The sequence below is a fragment of the Salmo salar genome, chromosome 01, assembly GCF_965601325.2.
Source record: "Salmo salar chromosome 01, fSalSal1, whole genome shotgun sequence".
Classification (NCBI taxonomy): domain Eukaryota; kingdom Metazoa; phylum Chordata; class Actinopteri; order Salmoniformes; family Salmonidae; genus Salmo; species Salmo salar.
In genome coordinates this window covers 26785742-26808485 of record NC_138291.1, presented here as the reverse complement: position 1 = coordinate 26808485, position 22744 = coordinate 26785742, and the positions used below count along the sequence as shown (strand labels likewise).

Below are 22744 nucleotides of genomic sequence, written 5' to 3'. Positions count from 1 at the left end.
AGCCTAATTAATGAAAAAAAGCATCTAATCAACAATTACATTATTTTCAATCAACTCTGCAACTCTTTCAACATTTACTTTTTTCCAAACTGCCACCAGTTTGATGCCAAAACAGTTCCTAGTTCCTTTGCAACCCTTTTTAAAATACATTATCATTTGAATATAAGTACAAATAGTGTTAGTGATGTATGTGACCTTCGTTCCTGTTTTTCAGGCTATAGACTCTTACCTGTTTCAGTTGCCATGCTTGCAATGGTGGCCCATGTCAAGCTCAAGTCCTGATGACTTTGTTTCCAAATTCCCATTGTGAAACAACTCATAAGAACAAAATGGACTTGTTACTCAATGAACTGCACTACTTGACGTGTTATGCTTGGAAAAACATAACCTGGTTCATTTGAGGGCTGCTAAAGAGTGTCTATCTGACTCAGAGAGACACTCCAGACAATGATTGTACCTTATTCTTTGTAATGGCACAGTGCAGTCCAGCAGGATTTCCCTGTGTTTTATATACTGTATATTTCCACACTATGAGGTTGGAATAATAATGTGAAATTGTGAAAATGATAATAATGCCCTTTCAGTGTAAGAGCTGTTTGAAAAGACTGCCTGAAATTTCTGACTGTTTTAGTGGGATGGGGTTTTGGTCTTCCATGGTACTATCACCATGCAGTAAATTAGTTAATAGACCAATGAGAAAGAGAATTCCAAACGTCTCTGCCAATGACAGCTAATTTCCACTCAAACCACTCCCAGACAGTCCTAGCAAAGTTCCTGATGAAAGCAATTGCTCTTTGCTAAGAATTTTAATTGAAAACAGTCACAGTAAAGTACTTAGTTGTTACCCATAAATGATTTGATATTGAGATAAAAATGGCTGCATTGGATCTTTAAAGCATTTTAATTTAATTAGAATTTGATATCAGCACAACGCTATCATGATTTCACCTCAATGACACAACATTAATCCAAAGGATGAAAGTGCATAGAACTGTCTGGTTACAGTAGTGAACCATTTGAAGTTGTATTTAGTTCATTAAAATGGTACTTGTTTTATTGTAAACAAATAAATTATTTAGATATAAAAATGTCAGCCATAAAAGGTTATCCTGTGTGGCTCAGTTGTTAGAACATGGCACTTGCAACGCCAGGGTTGTGGGTTCTGGGTAACCATTTGACTAGATGTTCAGGAGTCTTATGGCTTGGGGGTAGAAGCTGTTTAGAATTCTCTTGGACCTAGACTTGGCACTCCGGTTAATAGCAACCGCCACTGCTGAAGGTGTCATTTCTGTTTAGTCAGGCTATTGAAATACTCCAAGCCCTAGTTAGAGCCCATAACTAGGACCCAGAGTATAAATAATGCCTGGAGTTTTTCTTGGTCAGGTCACATGGTTAGAAAATATTCCTGGCCCTATTCATAAGGTACATCTACAGTATGTGTTGTGTTAGTGTACAGGTCCTCCAGACATAGTTTAAATTCGCTGTTTGATTCATCATGAAGATAAGTTGTTTAGGCCTTATCATTTATGGGCTTTGTTTATGACTATCTTTGTATATAACAGGGACATGGTGATACAGTATGTGTGAGGATGGGGGAACACATTTAGGGGATGCCAGTTTTAAAAGTTGTCTTTGTTTGTTGTTCCACTAGATCAGCTAAAACAAACTGACATTGCAACACCAAGACAAAGGTTACAATCTCTTCTTCCCAGCAGTGGGGGAAGTGTTCAGAAGGTGAGATATTAGGCAACCATCTCACTTGACACAGATACGTTGAAGGTTGCTTTAACCCATGGTGTTTCCTATTGTGACGTGAAGCTGAGGCTGAAGTCCAGTCGTGACTGGCCTGTAGAGGCTGTGTGGAAGGGACTGCACCTCAGTGGACTGGTTGGCAGCCTGGGTGGCCTTGTTTGCTCTCTCTCTCTCTCTCTCTCTCTCTCTCTCTCTCTCTCTCTCTCTCTCTCTCCATATAGTGCTATCAAAGTACCATGTGTGTATAACGGTTTATGGTCACAGAGCGCAGCACACACACACACACACACACACAGTGGAACAGTAACAGTGAAGGTAAGTGTTAATTCTTTACAACATTTCAGTAAGATTCATTGTTCTTAAAGTACCTGTTCTAGACATTGTATTAAAAAATTACAGATTTTTGTCCATGTATGAAATTGTCAAATACATGTATCTCTTGAATGGGCGTAACACAACTGTTGGAGAAATTGCATTGTATGTATGTATGGTCAATTTAATCCACATGTCTGTTCACCCTGAAGGAACTTCCCGTTAGAAGATGCAGAGTTTTGGGACATGGACAGTGGCAATAACAGCAGCACTGGTGGTCAGTCTGATGGGAGTACACACTAAACACCTGGTAGCTGAGAACACCCATCTCCTGACCTCTGAAGAGCACAAGATGGTCCTCAACCAGGGAATGAAAGGTATGGATGACATTACTGTATTATATTAATGGAATGGAATTACCAACATAATGTAGAAAGGATTCTACAGTAGGACTTATGGCCGTTTCTGTAGTTGTCATGTGTCGTTTCAGTGGGATTTAATTTGGGCTTCAAATTGTTTTAATAGCCCTTTGTGTGGTGCTTGAAGTATCATATCTTTGCTGATAGACAAACCCATTTGTTTTGAGTCTCTGTAATTCTGGAGGTAGTTCAAATGCAAAAGCCTAGCCCGAATTACTTACTGACCCTTCTACACTTCATACTTGACAACAGTGTTTCTATAAACTTCTTTCACATTTCTTACCTGCTGCTGAGAACAGTAGTGTATTGTAGTGACACACTTTTGTCAGACTAAACAGCAGAGATGCTACATTAGAGCATCAAGGTTTGACTACGCTTGTCATGGACACGGTGAAATCCCATGGATTATGAAACTGCCAAAAGTCATGAAGATTAGCCCATTGATGATAAGATAAGGAGTGGCAGGTTAATCATCGTGGTCCGTGATCGTACAATACCTTGAATAGGTGTACACAATGATTAGAAAAATAAATCCAGATTATCTGCTTTGATTTAATCAACTTGAACTCATGTTACTCTTCAACCCTTTGTGCAATTTGCGTATTGTGGGTGTTAATTCAGTTTGTTGCTATTTCACCCTTCAGAGTACCCCAGGGACTGCTATGAGATGTTGATGGGTTCAGGGAGTCCGGCCAGAGATGGAGTGTACTTGATTCAGCCAGGTGACTACCCCATCCTGGCCTACTGTGCCATGCAAGATGGTGGTTGGACTGTAGTGCAGCACATCACAGTTAACAGCAGCGTGGACTTCGACCGCACCTGGGTCGAATACAAGCAGGGTTTCGGGGTGCTGAATGGTGACCACTGGCTGGGGAACGAACACCTCCACCATCTCACCCGAGGGCCAGGACGCTACAAGCTGGGGGTCAAGCTGGTGGACAAAGATGCTGTCGCCAAGATTGGCGAGTATGACCCTTTCATGGTGGAGGACGAGCGGTCTGGGTTCAGGCTGCGTCTTGGTCTGTTCCAGGGCTCTGCCTTAGACGCTCTCACCCAGGACACAGAGAACTACCTGCATGACAACCAGAGGTTTACCACCAAGGACCGAGACAACGACAACTACTTCCAAAACTGTGCTAAGCTGGAGTTCCAGGGTGTGGCGGGAGGGGGCTGGTGGTACGACGCCTGTGCTGGAGCCAACCTCAACCGCAGGAACGTGATCTACTGGCAGAAGGACTGCAACAAAGAGCACCTGTGTAAATACGCCTGGATGATGGTAAAGCCCTCAGACACAGTAAAGGTGGTCCACACTGGGAACTGTAAGAAGGATGAACTGTGAGTCTGTTGTCTAGAGATTAGGTTGATCCATACCATCTGTGGTTATTCTAATGCAGTGGTTCTCAAAACATTATTTACGTAATAGAGACAATAGTTCAACACATTTAATTCAGAAGTACATAGAGACATATGATCACAAAATGCTATAAAGAAAACAGTTCAGTATCAACTGATTTGTCACACATTTTTTTAAAGTAATTAAAAAAGCAATATTTTTTTGGGGGACTTCATACGCTTAAATCTCCCCTCTACCTTTCCTCCAGAATTGCATGTGCAGTTTTCTGTATGTCTAAATGATCACAGACCACATTTTGTGGTCATGATATCATAGCTTATTACACGTGTAAAACCACTTTTGCTGTATTTATTTACTCACTCACTCACCTAATATCACTGGACGAATGTGTTGGTTGTTGGCACAAAAAACAAGATATACTGGATCAACATAAGATTCAATCCAGTAAGTTTACAGTATATTTTCTGATAACACATTTGATTAAATAACTAGATTTGAAAGTTTTTTGATGGTCCTGGTCAATTGAAATTGTGTAAATGTAATGTCTAGCAATGGGGACATGAGAATTATACAGTGCAGCACAGAATGACCAAAACAAAAGCCTGTCTCCTGAGTACAGACAGACGTTAAACACATTCTAATTAATACATGACACAGAACAGTGCATGAATCAAACCCTACTGTCTCCCACTCAGTATGGATGTAAATGTTGAGGGCTGTTACTGTACTGAGTGACTTATAGTGACCCTGGACAGATTAAATCACTCCCTGATATGATCCCATCCTTGGGCCTGAACTGAACCCACTATGATTGATTAAAGGCTAATCCTTATCTGACAAGTACTTTGTCAGGTGTATACTTTATGCGGAAGTGTCCCATGAACTATTGCATGAAATCACGTGTTTTACACAGTTTATGTGCACATTAAAGCTGCTGAGTCAAGAGTAAGACTAATCGTTAATAGAATTTGATACTGCAACCTCAGCATTTACTTTAATCAAATCTCTTCCCCTCTGTTTCTGTGGTGTCTGGATTCATTTGGACTGAGGGATGAATACATTTGTACTGTATACGTGTTTGTGCTTGCGTATTGGTGGAAAGATTGGCGGTTGAATGTTTGATTATTAGTATATGACAAAAGTCCATGGTACATGTGAACAAGGCTTTGATGATCAGAGTGTACAATCGTTTGTTATCCAGCTCACTCTGAAATCAAGTCAAGAACTGTGATAGCCCTTAAAATAAACACAATGTAGTCTAACATCATGCCTAGAAAACATTCAGAACATGTTTTTCTATGAAATATCTCAAACTTTTTTGTGCATGTTGGGTTATTTTTGATATTTACATTTTCAATTATGTATTGGTGTACAGTATCAGCATTTGGGGCAAGATTATCAAACACTTTTGTATTCCTTGTGAGCAGTGATCAAGGTATTGATTAAAGAACAATACCATTGACAAACTAGAGTCTTGTCTCTAACCTTTGTACTTTTGACACACCCTACTTGTAGACATAACTCAAATACTGACAGAAATATTTCCACATCTATCGAGTCATATAGTCTTCATACTCATTCCTCTGTAAGGAAGGTGTGAATGGCTCATGTTAGCTTGCTGCTCACTACAGGGTTTTGCCCGTACCAGTAAAGTTTCTCTTCCACTCTCTTCTTCTTCCACTGACAGAGCAGCAGCATGCGGAAGGTCTTCTGGAAGGTCTTGTTACAGAGGGCGTAGCACATTGGGTTGACTGTACTGTTGACATAGCACAGCCAGTAGCCCAGGTGCCAGAGAGACACAGGGATACAGTCAGAGCAGAAGGTGGAGATGAGCACCATAATGTTGTATGGTGTCCACGTCAGGATAAAGGCCAGCAGGATAGCACTGAGAGTCTGGGCAGCCTTCCTCTCCTTAATCAGCACCATCCTCTTCCTCTTGGTCAGCTGGATCTTCAGAGTGGTGTCTATTGGCTTGGAGGAGGAGGTGGAGGGTGGGGCACTCATGGAGTCGGCTGAAGAGAAAGATGATGGGGCCATGTTAGTGTCCCCGTTCTTGCTTTGCTGGGCACCGCTGGTAGTGTCTTTGGGAACTGGTTTAAACTTGTAGGACACACACTTCTTGCTCTTCTGGGAGTTGGTCTTTGGTGGCGTGTGGAAGAAGTTGTTCTCCTCATAACTGCTGAGCTGTTCTTTAACACAGCCCGCTGCACCCGTGCTCTGCCTACACTCCTGGTTCCGGCAGGTGGGCTGGAAGACCCCCGGGGACACGGGCCGCTCCTCGTCCTCCGAGGAGGCGTAGCTGTTGAAGGTGGTCAGCTGGTCACTCTTGGACCACTCGTCGTTGGTGGCTGCTGCTGATTTGGCTGCATTGCTCCTGTTGGAGGAGGACCAGGAGGCCTGGGTTCTGTCCCGGGAGGCAGAGTTGAGCTGCTTGCAGTTGAAGCAGGATCTGATTATGGTTTTCTGGGGCTTGGTGACACCAGCGTCTGTGGAACTGTTGATGCCCTGGAGCTCAGCGAGGTCCTTGGTGCGACGTTCCGTCTCCTTGTAGATCCGACAGTACAGGATGGTCATGATTGACACTGGGATGTAAAACGCAGCAATGGCTGTCCCAAATGTTATCACTGGCTCCGAGAAGAACTGGATCTGACACTGCCTTTCAGGGACTGTCCTTTTCCCCACAAAATACTGCCAGCACAGTATGGGAGGGGCCCACAGGATGAGGGACACCAGCCAGGCCATGCCTATCATGACCCCAGCCCGTTTGGGGGTGCGCTTGGCTCTGTAGGTCAGGGGTCTGGTGATGGAGAAGTACCGGTCAAAACTGATTACCAGCAGGTTCATCACTGACGCATTACTGGCCACGTAGTCCAAAGCCAACCAGAGGTCACAAGCCACACTCCCCAGTGCCCAGTATCCCATCAGTATGTAGGAGGTGTAGAGGTTCATAGAGAACACACCTATAATGAGGTCAGCTACAGCCAAACTCAGCAGATAGTAGTTGTTGACTGTCTTCAGCTGGCTGTTTACCTTAAACGACAGCATCACCAAAACGTTCCCCACTATCGTAATCAGGCTCACGATGGCCGACACAGTTGCTATGGTTATGACCTCCCATAGACTGTGTGTGACAGGGTGTATGTCTGATGCATTGCCATTTATGGATAAGTTCTGTATTCCCCCACCTTCCATGTTGTTTCTCTAACGTTGTCCTTATTGTGGTATGAGTGGTATGGCTATGAGAGAGTAATCTGTTTGGTATGCCATCTTGAGTAGGATATCCTAGAAAGAAGAACAAATAAAGTGAGTTAATAAAATAACAAATGCAGTTTACAAGTGATCTTTTCATGCAAAAAGTCAAACTCCATGTACAGTATATAAAAGAAAGGGTAGTGCCACAAATAGTCACTAGATGGCAATAATAATCAACAATCATCCCCATGTGAGTCCAGTAGTAAGTAGGGCACCAATGCTCACACTGGCCAGAGATGGGGTCCATGCACCTTGCAAAACATCTTGTCTAGACAGCTTAAGACCTCAATGTAAATAATGTGATAACACCACCTAAAAAGTATGCATGTTTGTGCTGTGTCATATTAAAGTGTATGATTCTATTTTTGCTGCAAAAAAGCTCAGGTAGAGCTGTGTCACACATGAATGTCTGTATGAACATTTTAGGGCCATTAGGTCATATAAGCACTCAGGTCTCTTTTGCTCTAGTTCTTGTGTCTTCATCTAGTATGTATGAATAAGTGTCTGTATTGAGGTCTCTCACGGACAGTTTGTTACACTACAGAGGTACATTAGCAGACAAAGAGGCTTAGCAGATTGACACATGGGTCATTGTAGGCAGTCTAGCCAAATGACACTTTTTAAATCCAGGTCATTAAAATAACTAGTCCGTTGCTCATCAATATCAGCAAGCATGTTTCTTGTCTGTATTAAATGGATATAGATGTCACAGTATTATCTCAGTGGCTCTCTGTAACCAGGGTGACGATGAAGTGATTGCTTCTGATTCTGAATGACGAACACTAATATCTGTGGAGATAAATAAAATGTGCTTCAGCTTTGTACTGATGGAACAATCAACAAACGGACAAAAGATGGCCATGACATTTCTGTCCCAGAGGTTGTTTGAATTGTCTGGCGAGGCGGGGGTTTTATCAGGTGTTTTCTCTGCCTCCTGGCTGAGTTTACCCAGCTGAAAGAAGAGCAGCATCCCAGCTCTTGGGACACTTAGTGTGCCATATGTACTGACCGGGATTGATAAAACACAATTAAACCTGGGCCTTTCTCCACACACCTTTATGAGATGAATCCACCTCAGATCACTATGGCGGTGCTGAATCCCAATGTCTTGGTCTCTATTTTTCTATCTGTTTTCCTGGCTTCAGACTCTCCACTCTGCTTCTGAATGGGCTGACTGGGATTTTATTTTAATGTCAAGACTGTTATGGTTTGTGATTAAGTAGATTGTAAATTAGCAACAAATTACAGGCTACTAGGCTACCAGAATTGTCCTTTACACTTAACACTTTTTCTCCAAAGTGACCTACAGATTCTGAAGTGTCATATGTCAAATGGCCTCCATGGTAATTGAACATGCAACCTTGGATTCGATTCTAACCAATTGGGTTAAAACAGAGTCCTACATCTAGCCCTGGAGACAGGAACTTCAAGTGCTCATTTCAACATTGCCTATTTCTTCCTGACAGGTTATTCAGTGTAATGATCATGAACTCAGGCATTATGTCAATGGAACAGCACCCTTAGAGACTGTGGAATGAAATAATGATCGGAGTGATTGCTATCATTTATTCTTCCCTGTGTTTCTCTGTCACATCTGACAGCAATCGTTTCTCCTTTCATTTCATTTTGTTCTTGGCAATACCGTAGGAAGGAAAAGAAAACCACATCTGTAATAATATTGAGATGAAGAAATGGTGTTGTTAAGAGAGATGTGAGCAACATTTAGTGAGTCATATTTGATCTACACTGAGTATACCAAACATTAGGAACACCTTCCAGTTGAGTGTGAAAAACACAGCAACGTTGCAGTTCTTGACTCAAACTGGTGCGCCTGGCACCTACTACCATTGAAGTGACATCAATAAGGATCATTGCTTTCACCTGGATTCACCTGGTCAGTCAATGTAATGGAAAGAGCAGGTGTTCTTAATGTTTGTATACTCAGTGTATAGGGTTGACTGTGTCTACTACCATGAAAATACATCTAATGGGAGATCAGGATGGTAGCGTTTTTAGCATGTGCCATTGCCAACCTGTGCCATGAGCCTAAATATGCAATGTCCCAGGTCATCTCATTGCTAACCCAGTGTTGCTGGAGAACATCCAACATGGGTAATGTCCATTTTCTTGAGAGGGGATGAAGGTGGCATCACAGATGGTGAGCTTAGGGCCTTGTTAAATGGATATCCACTGTACACCTTGTCCATGATACTTAGGATCAATGGGATCACTCAGTAATGGAAGGATTCACATTATCATCCATAAAGTAGACACTTGCTTAGTCGTTCCCTTCCTCAAAACATCTGCATCATCAGTCTACTGAGAGATCTTTGTGTCATACACCAGATGCTCTTCAAATACATTTTGAGTCCTGCAGTAAGTTGTAACAATGGAAACATTGACAGTTCATTACATAAGACGAAGTATGGTGAGCGATATCTTGCTTAACTTGCTGTCTCAATTTTAGCTTTGCTGTCTCAGAATAACTATTATGATAGACTATCACATCCTCCATTTCTGATCCTGGATACCTGAATAACTTATCTGTTATCCTCTTAGCCTTGGAAGATGAATCTATACTCTCTGTCAGTTCATCTACCAGTAGTATGTTGACCCTATCGTGACCTATACTTCTGAGTAACTTCTCCACTCATTGGTATTCTGTTGGCACACCATGGCAGCCTGAGGTCCACACAAATGACATTCCACTCACCACAGGGAGGCTCAGCGAGCCCTTGGATCGCCCTTCAGCTTATTACTGTGACATTTTATATCACTCACATAATCAACATCACAGCACTGGAGAGCCCAGGTTTCACTTGACAGCTGTTTTTCTTCTTCTGTACTGTCCCTTTAGATGATGAACTAATCTGCCTCCCTCTTATTATTTCTCCTTCAATCTATCAGTCTCTCTCTCTCCCTCTTATTATTTCTCCTTCAATCTATCAGTCTCTCTTTCTCTCTCTCTCCCTCTCTTTATTTCTCCTTCAATCTATCAGTCTCTCTCTCTCTCTCTCTCACTCCCTCTTATTATTTCTCCAATCTATCAGTCTCTCTCTCTCTCTCTCTCTCTTATTTCTCCTTCAATCTATCAGTCTCTCTCTCTCCTCTCTCTCATCTCCTCTCTCTCTCTCTCTCTCTCTGCTCTCTCTCTCTCTCTCTCTCTCTCTCTCTCTCTCTCTCTCTCTCTCTCTCACCCTCTCTTTATTTCTCCTTCAATCTATCGGTCCTCTCTCTCTCTCTCTCTCTCTCTCTCTCTCTCTCTCTCTCTCTCTCTCTCTCTCTCTCCATCTCTTTATTTCTCCTTCAATCTATCAGTCTCCTCTCTCCCTCTCTTTATTTCTCCTTCAATCTATCGGTCTCTCTCTCTCTCTCTCTCTCTCTCTCTCTCTCTCTCTCTCTCTCTCTCTCTCTCTCTCTCTCTCTCTCTCTCACCCTCTCTTTATTCTCCTTCAATCTATCGTCTCTCTCTCTCTCTCTCTCTCTCTCTTCTCTCTCTCTCTCTCTCTCTCTCTCTCTCTCTCTCTCTCTCTCTCTCTCTCTCTCTCTCTTCTCTCACCCTCTCTTTATTTCTCCTTCAATCTATCGGTCTCTCTCTCTCTCTCTCTCTCTCTCTCTCCATCTCTTTATTTCTCCTTCAATCTATCAGTCTCCTCTCTCCCTCTCTTTATTTCTCCTTCAATCTATCAGTCTCTCTCTCTCTCTCTCTCTCTCTCTCTCTCTCTCTCTCTCTCTCTCTCTCTCTCTCTCTCTCTCTCACCCTCTCTTTATTTCTCCTTCAATCTATCAGTCTCTCTCTCTCTCTCTCTCTCTCTCTCTCTCTCTCTCTCTCTCTCTCTCTCTCTCTCTCTCTCTCACCCTCTCTTTATTTCTCCTTCAATCTATCAGTCTCTCTCTCTCTCCTCTCTCTCCTCTCTTATTCTCTTCAATCTTCAGTCTCTCTCTCTCTCCCTCTCTTTTTCTCCTTCAATCTATCAGTCTCTCTCTCTCTCCCTCTCTTTATTTCTCCTTCAATCTATCAGTCTCTCTCTCCCTCTCTTTATTTCTCCTTCAATCTATCAGTCTCTCTCTCCCTCTCTTTATTTCTCCTTCAATCTATCAGTCTCTCTCTCTCCCTCTCTTTATTTCTCCTTCAATCTATCAGTCTCTCTCTCTCTCCCTCTCTTCATTTCTCCTTCAATCTATAAGTCTCCCTCTCTCCAACCCTCTCATTTGCCATTAACTGCTTGCTCTGGAAGAAACACACCTTTGATTTGATCATAAGGCAAAATTGCAGAAATGATCAAGTTCAAAGTAACCTAACTGGCCTCACTCAAAAATGGTGCTTCTACCTGACGAAAGGGAATATGTGTGCTTGAGGTGTAAGCCCTTGTCTAGTAGACTGAGGGTCTCCAGTAAAAGCTTGTTCTCCTCTTACAGTAAAAAGGTCTGGAGACATAGGCCAGGCCACTCTCTCAGTCAGCGAGTTTCATGCCAAGAAGTGGATTCATTAATTATAACTACTATGCATGGACACTTGAGTGACAAGGCGTTCTCGAGCTCAGTCTCTGACTCACCAATGACTGTCTCTCATGCTTAAATATACACACACGCACTCAGGCAAAAAATACATGCACGTACTATATTCAGGTACACACAAGCACACGGCACATGAGGCTCAACATAGTAGGGCCAAAGAAAAGCATTGTTCCATTCCACAAATATTGTGTAAGCAATCGAGGAGGAAGAGCATCTTGAGAGGGGCTTGAACAAGGCAAGCACACACAACTTCCATTTCCCCCTAGTCTCTCGTGGACAGACTACGTAAACATACATGGTACTGTAGATCTGTCATGATACAACAGGATGCGTGAAATAACGAGGACCATTACTTCCAGTGCTTTGGACAAATGACAATTTTGCAGGTGTTAGCATCTTTAGAATTTGGGAACAGGAGGTGGCATTTGGCCCATAGACTTGTCCGTAACTTGCAAAGAGAGAGGGTGGGGCTCTCTGTTCCGGTTCTGATCCTCATTCTATCTCTTCTCTTAACACGATGAACCCAGCGCTTAATCGAGAATCTGAACAATTACGTGAGACTTTAGTTCTGGGTTAACCAAGATGAATTTTCACCCAACATGAGTCATAATGGTCAGAGTAACACCAGCAGTTCAAAGCTTGGGGACAGTTCACAATGCTCGAGCAAACACTAAGAATACTATGAATACTGATGATACATAGGCGCGTTCTTTTGTTTTGTTTTAAGCCTTCCCCAAACCATAACCCTAACCTTAAAGGGGAATTTAAAAGGTTTTCAATTTCATATTAATCATCTCCAGCGCCACCCTAACATCAACATACAGTATGTGAAAATTGCACTTTTCTGTGTTTTATAGCAAAAGAAACATAGAGGATAATGTTTCCATTGACATCATCGGCCTGCATCATGTGATTTTACCAATTATGAATAGGCGTTGTCTACTAATTGCCTACTAATTGTCTACTAATTGCCTACTAATTGGTTTAGGGTATTATTGGAAACACTTATCTTCTTCTATATGTTTTACTGCAAAATATAGAAACGAGCCATTTTAACATATGTTGGGGTGGTGCTGGAGATGATTAATATGAAGTAAAAAAAAGCAATGAAATGTCTAAACTGTTAACCTTTGAGTTGATTCTGTTTTAACCCTGTAACACAGAATTAACCCTCTTCCTCCATGAGTCAAAGGGCCAGATTCAAACCCATGCCTGTCAGAGTGCATTGCGCCCGGCCCGCCACAGGAGTCGCTAGTGCCCAATTGGACAAGAACATCCCTGACGACCAAACCCTCCCCTAACCCGGACGACGCTGGGCCAATTGTGTGCCACCCCATGGGTCTCCCAGGTCACGGCCGGCTGCGACAGAGCCTGGACTCGAACCAGGATCTCTAGCGGCACAGCTAGCACTGCGATGCAGTGCCTTAGACTGCTGCACAACTCAGGAGGCCTGGCTACATATATTTGAACTGTATACAGTATTTGTGTCTTTTTTATGGATTTGGCTGCCTTCTTTATCTTTGCATTAGTGTGTATGAGTTTTAGCTGAACTACAATCACAATAAAACCTGAAAGTGACATGGATTCTAAGGGCTAGATTCAATCCGTAGCGCAAATTGAAATTACCCAAGTCCATTGGTAGTCAGCCATCAGCCTTCCACTGCCATGGCTTCTCTGTCCACTGGTCTCCACACACACCGGCACTGACCACTCCTCAGAGTCATGTTTAACCTTTCCCTGCACTGCAGCGCTGCTCATGTTTGTGTGCTTGGGTAAAGCTAAAAGTGAATGGGGATGAGGGTGTGTTTGTGTGTGTGTGTGTGTGTGTGTGAGAGAGAGAGAGAGAGACAGAGGGAGAGACAGGGGGAGAGAGAGTGCACGTGTATGTTGTTCTGTGTGCACGCTCTGGAGAGCAGCCTAAGGCTCTTTGGCACAGTGCATTCTGCATGCCTCAAGTCGGTCCAGTGACCCATGCTTAAGGTTCCTGGCTACAGTATCTTACATTCTGCAGGGGGACCTATGACAGGCTTCCCTTGAGGCTGGTTGTGGTATAGTGGGTAGAGGGGGATTATATTGGCAAAGAGACAAATATCAGGTACAGTTTTCTGGATTATTAACCTCATGCTTAAGATAAATCAGTCCTCTAAAGCCATCTACACGCTGTGATGGTACATACTAGCTGGTTGACAAGGTTTTCATCAATCTTTTCACATTTGTTTCATACCAATCATTTATAGCTATTATGCATTATCTATCTCCTAATGTACCATTGAATTACCTTCAGTGGGTGCTAATTTTCCCCTCCAGCACGCTAAGTGTCTTTTTACAACTGTGATGACAAACTTTGTAATGGCATTTCCATTCAGACGAGAGATGCTAAGTATTATTATTACATTCATTTTATGATCAGTTTGATGGATATGACAATAGCTGTCTGCTGTCTGCTGATGATACTCATGAGTCACGACCATACTGACTGTCTGCTGATGATACTCATGACCATACTGACGGTCTGTTGAAGATAGTCATAAGTCATGACCATACTGACTGTCTGCTGATGATACTCATGAGTCACGACCATACTGACCGTCTGCTGAAGATACTCAAGACCATACTGACGGTCTGTTGAAAATACTCATAACTCATGACCATACTGACTGTCTGCTGATGATACTCATGACCATACTGACTGTCTGCTGATGATACTTATGCCCATACTGACTGTCTGCTGATGATACACATGAGTCATGACCATACTGACTGTCTGCTGATGATACTCATAACTCATGACCATACTGACTGTCTGCTGATGATACACATGAGTCATGACCATACTGACTGTCTGCTGATGATACTCATGACCATACTGACTGTCTGCTGATGGTACTCGTGAGTCATGACCATACTGACTGTCTGCTGATGATACTCATAACCATACTGACAGTCTGCTGATGATACTCATGACCATACTGACAGTCTGCTGATGATACTCATGACCATACTGACAGTCTGCTGATGATACTCATGACCATACTGACTGTCTGCTGATGATACTCATGACCATACTGACTGTCTGCTGATGATACACATGAGTCATGACCATACTGACAGTCTGCTGAAGATACTCATAACTCATGACCATACTGACTGTCTGCTGATGATACTCATGACCATACTGACTGTCTGCTGATGATACTCATGACCATACTGACTGTCTGCTGAAGATACTCATGACCATACTGACTGTCTGCTGAAGATACTCATGACCATACTGACTGTCTGCTGATGATACACATGAGTCATGACCATACTGACTGTCTGCTGATGATACTCATGACCATACTGACTGTCTGCTGAAGATACTCATAACCATACTGACAGTCTGCTGATGATACTCATGACCATACTGACTGTCTGCTGAAGATACTCATAACCATACTGACAGTCTGCTGATGATACTCATGGCCATACTGACTGTCTGCTGATGATACTCATGACCATACTGACTGTCTGCTGATGATACTCATGACCATACTGACTGTCTGCTGATGATACTCATGACCATACTGACTGTCTGCTGATGATACTCATGACCATACTGACTGTCTGCTGATGATACTCATTACCATACTGACTGTCTGCTGATGATACTCATTAACATACTGACTGTCTGCTGAAGATACTCATGACCATACTGACTGTCTGCTGATGATACACATGACCATACTGACTGTCGGCTGATGGTACTCTTGACCATAACTATCTGCCTCTGAGTATCCATATTTTCTATTTCCCCACTGGAACATTGTGTTACTGCTTCGTCTCTACTTTCCATTCTTATTGTTGTCTGACTGTTGGGCTTATTTGATGGAACCAGGCTATTATCAATTATCCTCAATGTGTCATGACTCTCTCACACACAGCACTACCTCTTCCAAGGCCAGCATGGAAAGGACTTAGAGACTTTGTCAATAAATTCAGGTGGACAACATACTCACAGTTTGCATCTGCTGACCTTATTGTTGATGTATGAAATATGGGTAGGTATGCCCAAACACGCTTCAGCCCAGCTTATACGAAAAAGGGGCAATCAGGTGCTCGGCTGAGGGACTTGAAAATCCCAAAAGACATTCCTTACCCCAGGATACTTCAACTGGTGACTATCATCCATTACCCCAGGATATTTAAACTGGTGACTATCATCCATTACCCCAGGATACTTCAACTGGTGACTATCATCCATTACCCCAGGATATTTCAACTGGTGACTATCATCCATTACCCCAGGATACTTCAACTGGTGACTATCATCCCTTACACCAGGATACTTCAACTGGTGACTATCATCCATTACCCCAGGATACTTCAACTGGTGACTATCATCCCTTACCCCAGGATACTTCAACTGGTGACTATCATCCCTTACCCCAGGATACTTCAATTGGTGACTATCATCCCTTACCCCAGGATACTTCAACTGGTGACTATCATCCCTTACCCCAGGATACTTCAACTGGAAAAGGGAGTGCTCTGTTGCTGCGTAAATCTGATAGATTTATTGACGGGACAAACAATAGGTTTATGTTTCGGCATGAATCACCTTCATCAGAGACTTCCATAGGAAAAGGTTGGGAGGCACATATATACCCTTACAGGGGAGTGTCCCGCTCTTCATGTCACTCAAACATGTCAATACTGTCAGTTGTAGTAGCAACTACACCGGTTATTCAAACAAGAGTATGATCATCATTCAAGATTCCTACACATACATTCCACTTGAATAACAAAAGACATAGTAATAAACAAAGAAGAACGTATTTACAAAAAATATGACAACGAGAGCTGTTCATTCAGACCCTTTGGCTCGACGCAGTCTAAGCAGTCGATCCAAAGTGCCTCTCTGTAACAATTTCCTCACAATATTATTGCACCCTTATTACGGGTTACCTTCACCGACTCAACAGCACTCACCATCTTTTCCACGTAACCTGAAACCACCCATGGATCACCCTCTTCAAAAATCTCACTCCCACTGGACCAAATGTATCTTTATCACAACCATGTCTATCAATGCAAGGCTCAGGCTCTGAGCTCCTCACAACGCCTTCTACCCCTTCCATTTCACTTCCAGAACTCGAACTGGCGTCCGGCTCACTCTGTTTGAACTTGACACCAATATTCCTCGGCATATCCTCATACAACAAAAATCTACTCAAATCCTTTTCTGTGCCCACCTGACTACTAGAATATCATCAATATATAGGTGCCACATGACAATATTAGAAAAGAACGGGTTAGATACAGCATTGTTAATGATTTTTTCTTCCCAGAAACCCATAAACAAAAGAGCATAATTTGGCGCTCCCATCGCTATTCACTGGCGTTGGAGGTAAAACGAGCCAGCATATTGAAAGTAAGTTAATAGATAATGCAATTTCGGATCATGTCAAATCAAAACCAGAAGGGGTCAGCAGATCTTCAAGGGTTTGTATCTAAAGTGGGATAGGCCTCCTGCATGGGGAATGTTTGTGTAAAGACTTTAAACATCCATAGTTACAAGTATATCATTAGATTAAACTTTGACGTTCTCAAGGAACTTTAGCACATCAGGGGTGTCGCCCAAGAATGCTGGGAGGGAAGGAATCAACTTTGTAATGAAAAAAATCAGCAAATTGGGATAGGGGTTCTGTGAAGCTATCATTACCAGAGACTATTAGCCCCTCTCCTTTTTAGTAATCCAACCTTGATGCATACAATTCACTCAATACGATCTGTAGGGTTTGCGTGTAAGGGGACATAGAATTCTCTATTGTTCTATTGTTCATAATGCCCTTGTGATATTGTTCATAACTTTGTACCACAACAGCACCCCCCAGGGCAAATTACAAGATTACAGTTGTTTTGTAGACCTTTTGAGTTCTACAACCTCTTCTGCTGAGGTTTCCTTTAGAGTATTTATGCTTACTGGCAACTTCTCTAAGGTCATTTTCAACCAGGTGTAATGGCTGCCAAAAAGTCACTAGAACTGACAAACACGTAGGCTATGAAATCCATTATTAAATACAGTAATAGATGAATCCTATACTTGCAGGTGTTGCCTAACAGGGGAGAGTGGGGTAAATTTAGATTTTTTTTTTTTTACATTCGGCATCACTCCATCAAGCGAAATATAGTATTCTTTCTAACAAATATATCTACATATATTTCAGGATGCTGTCTATCCCTGGAAATAATCCAAATTCATGTAAACATTACAATTTTGAAAACACGGTAACACTTTATTTAGATAGTCCATCTGATAGTCCATCATGCTCTACAGACTACTTACAGACTATCAGTAACATTTCAACTATCTACTATTCCTAACCCTAACCTTAACCTTAACCCATATCCTAAACCTAACCCTACCCCCAACCCTAACCTTAACCCTAACCCGTTATTCTAAACCTAACCCTAACCTTCACCTTAGTATGCAGTTGCTTATCAACAGGTAGTTTGTTGATAGTATGACCGTCTGTAAAGCATCTACAGATGGACTATCTGGCCTATCAAAATAAAGTGTGACGAAAATATAGCTTGTGCAAAAAAAGTTCTAAACTAACATGTAGAATTGTTTTAAAATGGTCATACCAAGGATCATTTAGCTATTCGAGTTTGAATTTTAAGACCTCCAAAGGTATCAATTTTTTAAATCATTTTTGGGGGGGATGAAACATTGAATTTGGCATTATTGCTATTAGCCAATAGAAATGCATCGAATAACAGATTCACTACAAGCAACAACAGATAGTTCCCCAAAAAATCTAAAAGAAGTTTGTTCTGAAGTTTCTGTCCCCTATATCTGAGAGATGTATGAAATATCAGGAATATATATATATATATATATATATATATATATTTACATGTACTGTATTCATCCCCTTAATTTCCACAGAGGGGTCATATTAGTGTGTAGCCCAAACCGTTTGGACTGTACAGACAGAAGTTGTCAGAAGAGGCTGTACAGACTTCAGATGAGTCTTGTGGGACGTCCTGGAGCAAAATGGAGAACACTATCATGTTTGTGAGAGTCCCATCTCTCAATGGAGTGGCCATAATAGTTTATAGGTCAAACCTTTCTGACGCTAGAGATGTTTTCATGAGAAGTCGGATTTTCAGGATGTCTCATGGTCTGACAAACATAGCTCTAGCTCTGCTACTTTCACTGCAAATGCGGAAAGGCGATATCGGTGGATGCGGTGGATTGAGACGTAGCCCATGCAAAACGCATATCTCTGGCTTAAACAGACAGATTTTGATGGGGATGTTTCATTATGTTAATTAGATAACCTAGGGGCTGCAGAAATAGTAGGCCAAGGGTTAAGCATATTTTAACACAGGCTTAACACCTAACAAACACTTTGTATTTTTTTTTACACTTTGAACATAGGCCAGGCCTAGTCGTTACCTCATATCCCAGCGAAAATGCCTTGCTTTGCAACTGGGAAGAAAACACTTAAATATGCTCAACTTGCCATTGGCTCAACTTACCCTCATATTTAAGCTTATAGAGAACCCAACTGATGTATAGAACAATCATAAAATGATCTGCTTTGGTTTAGATATAAGCATCATGAATCTTCTAACACAGTAAATTAATTTGACCTATGTTGCTTCGCACTGGGCACAGACATCAGATCAATGTTTATTTTTGATTTACATTTGGTTGAGTTGTCAACTAATGTGAATTCAACATGAAATCAGCAAAACATTTCACCATGACATTGGATTTAGGTTAAAAGTTGGATGAAAAAAAAATACGAAATTCCCCTATGTTGATTACTTTTAGAAAATCCAATCAGTTTTCCATGTTGATTCAATGTCATATCATTGAATTTATTTGTTGAAATTATGTGGAAACAACATTGATTCAATCAGTTTTTGCCCAGTGGCTTACCACTTTTTCCATGTGGTTTCTTCCTTCACAGACTCCTGACCTCTTCCTAAATATTTGGTCAAATTATCTATTTTGTGTGTGGTTTCCTAGAAACAAGGGTGGGTTAACTTTCTCCTTTGGCTCAACTTAACCCTTTCTCCCCTATAGCAACTCTAGTGAACTCTGGTTCTGGTGATTTACAGTCTTGTAGAAAGCCTTGACTTCTCACCAGACATGATTCCTAATTGCCTCGTAATAACATTGAGGTTCTTTTTGTTCCCATATGTGAGGCTCCAAGGTCTTTACCACTACCACTGTCGCATTTGTCATGTCTCCAAGCTTGGCAGATCCTTCCTGTTTTGTGGCAACCTATCCCTGAATATTTGATAGCCTTGTGCCTCAACACATTTCTTTAACGCTCCACCAAGTTTGAGGGCTCTGCAAGGACTCGTTAAAATCACGCTCCACTGCTTAATCCTTTTTTGTCATTTTCATTCAGTCAAAGAGCAGAGCAGGGGATCAAGGGCTGGAAGGGTCACATAGCCCCTTTAATGGGTAAAATAAAGATTTAATGGTTTTGAGTGGTAGAGGAGTGTAACCTTAGGATGAGAGACAGCCCACAGTCAGTTGTACAGTAGCTAGATTTCTTGGGACCGTTTGGAGACAATTCCACTGTGTACTAAATTCAAATGAAATGTTATCATTGTTCTGTTGAGTTACAAGATAACAAGTTCTAGGGCTTTAGTGTTATTCTCTTCATTTGCTTTTTTTCTGCACCTGTCCCCTGCCTCCGGGGAACAATGAGAGATAAAGAGACACAGGGAAAGGAGAGATAGGGGGAGGAGAGTTGGTTAATTAGAAGAGAATAAGAAAGCTACAAAGAGCCAGAGGGATGTGAAAGGAAGCAAGACTGGAGGAGGGAGGAAGATGAAGAAAACATGATAATAAGGAAAGGGAGAATAAGATTTTGAGAAAATAAACAGAAGGATACATACTGGGAGAGAGGTCAGGGATATATATATATGTATATATGGGATGTACAGGGGGTGGAGTGCACAGTCGGCTGTCAGAGGAGAATATAGTGATGGAGGAAGAGGAAGATTAAAAGTGATGAATGGGGAGGAAAATTAAGTAAATGTATAGAAATGTGACGTGAGAGCAAGGTATAGAGACGTACAGTACTTGTGTATAAACGTGACCTGAGATAGAGGTAGGACTTTTCCAAGAGCTGCTACCTACTCAGGAAAGCTGTCTGTATGTAATTCATCAGTGATTCACTGTAGAAACCTAAATGTGTGTGCTGCTATTTGATACAGTTACCCTACGTGACTGCCTGCTCCTTTTCCACTGTAATTCTTTCTCTCTGTTTGAGGACCACCTAACTGCTCCTTTCATGAAGGTAAAAGGATGCATTAAATATACATGCTAAGACCTCTCAGACATGCTCTCAGCAGTTTCCGCTCGCCTTTATAGAGGTCAAACTTCTGTGCATATAAAACTCCCAGAAGAATCACTTGTGTTTCTCTAGAAAAAGCAGAGCAAGCCACAGACACATACTCACAGTTGACTTTCACTATCCAAGCGGCCAAGCCCCGTTGCCTTCAGTGTGACAGCAGGATCTTCTTGATGTGTGAAGATAGATTCTCCCAGTTCATATTTAATCCCTTTGTTTTGCTCTGAACTCTCAAGGTTAATCTCAGGGCTGAAAAGTGTAATCACAACCCTGGGAAAGAGGATGAGGATGAGGTCACAGCGGATGAGAAATCTAACTGACAGAATCCCAACATGCTACAGAAATCCAGATATATAGATCCCAGAGTGTAGAGTAATATTGTATGTCGGGAAACAGAAGGCTTTAGTTGTCACCGCTCAGACGTTGACAACAGAGGAGAGGACATCTCTTCGGAGAGAAAAACTGTAGAGAAATCAGTCAACGTAGCAGTCCAAGGAAAAAAATGATCCACATGTTGCATGGTATCCTTACTTTGTTATTTGTGAACTAACCAATGCTCTAGAGGAGTAGAGGAAGGTTTCTGATGAGAGAGAGAGAGAGAGAGAGAGAGAGAGAGAGAGAGAGAGAGAGAGAGAGAGAGAGAAAGAGGAGGGGTGAACTTTCCCCCTGAACTGCTGTGGACTGGCTGGTGACGCTCACTCCCTCTCAGTGAAGTTGGATCTCAGTCAGTGTCTGTGGCAGTGAGGAAAACAGATGATGCTTGATCCCTGCTAATACTACTGTCCTCCCTGACAGACACAGATGTAGCTGACGCTAGCTGGGTGAAGAAATTCCCATAGGGCTGATTGGTTAATCATGTTTTGGGGACAGTGAGCATGCAGCCCAGCCACGGAGCCAAGAAGAGAGGGAGGAGAGAGGGGTGGATCTGAAGGGAGGTTTGGAAGGTGAGAGCAGAAGGGAGAGGAGGGGTGTGACTGGGCAGGAGGGGAGGTGGGGAGGGGGGGTGGTGGTTAATCTGCATTTCTGTGAGTACGCACATACAGAGTGAGCCTGTTAATTAGCCTTAGGGCACAGCTATTGTCTCCTCCCCAAAGAGCAACAGGGAGACACAGCCCAGGTTATCAGCCATGATTGGTGTCTGTGTATTGAAACAGCTTTGGGTGAGCAGCGCCTATCACTGACTCCAACCGTAGCTTTCTGTGCCGTTCCATAAATCACACTGCTTTTCCCATTTTTACAAGCAGCGTTGACCTGGACTGGTCAGATAAGGATGTTGCTAAGGCTACAGCGTTTCTCCATGGAACCTTTGTCTGTGTCTTTGTGCGCCTGCATGGCTGGGTTTTTAACCAGATGGACACAGCTTATCTCAGAAATAAAATAAAAACTATTTTAGACGTCAATATGACATGAACTGTATCCCATCTAGCCATGACCTGGCTGTCGTGTGGAGAAGCATTTGTTGGGCATTATTAGTAGGGAAAGGCTAGGGCTGTGGCTGTGGCCAGGGCTTTATCAGACTAAACCCCTTATGTCTTATAATCCTGACGATAGGTGCTGATCTGTCGCATGTGGCCCCATTAAATCACCAGGGGAATGTCACAAAGAGATATTGACAAGCACATTCAGAGAAGGAAACAAAGACATCAGTACATCACATAGAAAAATATAATCATCATCATCATAACAATGGTTTCTTCAGAAGGTCAGTGCTGTATAAAGGCTTTCAAATAGAGCACTATTCTTTCTTTGTATGTCTTACTATTTCCATC

At 42.3% G+C, this 22744-nt stretch overlaps 2 protein-coding genes across 2 annotated transcripts; one reads left to right on the top strand and one right to left on the bottom strand.

The window, feature by feature from the left end:
• The first annotated feature begins 1678 nt into the window (after nt 1–1678).
• zgc:194887 (fibrinogen-related domain-containing protein) lies at nt 1679–5303 on the top strand. The gene is made up of 3 exons (XM_014175955.3): nt 1679–2067; nt 2277–2441; nt 3128–5303. Exons 2-3 carry the CDS (start codon nt 2294–2296, stop codon nt 3820–3822), a joined length of 843 nt encoding a protein of 280 aa, XP_014031430.1. The 5' UTR covers nt 1679–2067; nt 2277–2293; the 3' UTR covers nt 3823–5303.
• Nucleotides 5304–5442: 139 nt separating this feature from the next.
• Nucleotides 5443–21552, bottom strand: LOC106587421 (muscarinic acetylcholine receptor M5). The gene is made up of 2 exons (XM_014175837.3): nt 21084–21552; nt 5443–7119 (listed from the first exon to the last, which is right to left on the bottom strand). Exon 2 carries the CDS (start codon nt 7027–7029, stop codon nt 5443–5445), a length of 1587 nt encoding a protein of 528 aa, XP_014031312.1. The 5' UTR covers nt 7030–7119; nt 21084–21552.
• Nucleotides 21553–22744: the final 1192 nt, after the last annotated feature.

What these genes read in the sequence shown, in the direction of transcription:
- zgc:194887 (XM_014175955.3), top strand. Translation starts at nt 2,294, where the DNA reads ATGCAGAGTTTTGGGACATGGACAGTGGCAATAACAGCAGCACTGGTG. An exon ending in CCTCAACCAGGGAATGAAAG is followed by an intron (nt 2,442 to 3,127) that starts GTATGGATGACA and finishes TTCACCCTTCAG; the next exon opens with AGTACCCCAGGGACTGCTAT.
- LOC106587421 (XM_014175837.3), bottom strand. Translation starts at nt 7,029, where the DNA reads ATGGAAGGTGGGGGAATACAGAACTTATCCATAAATGGCAATGCATCA.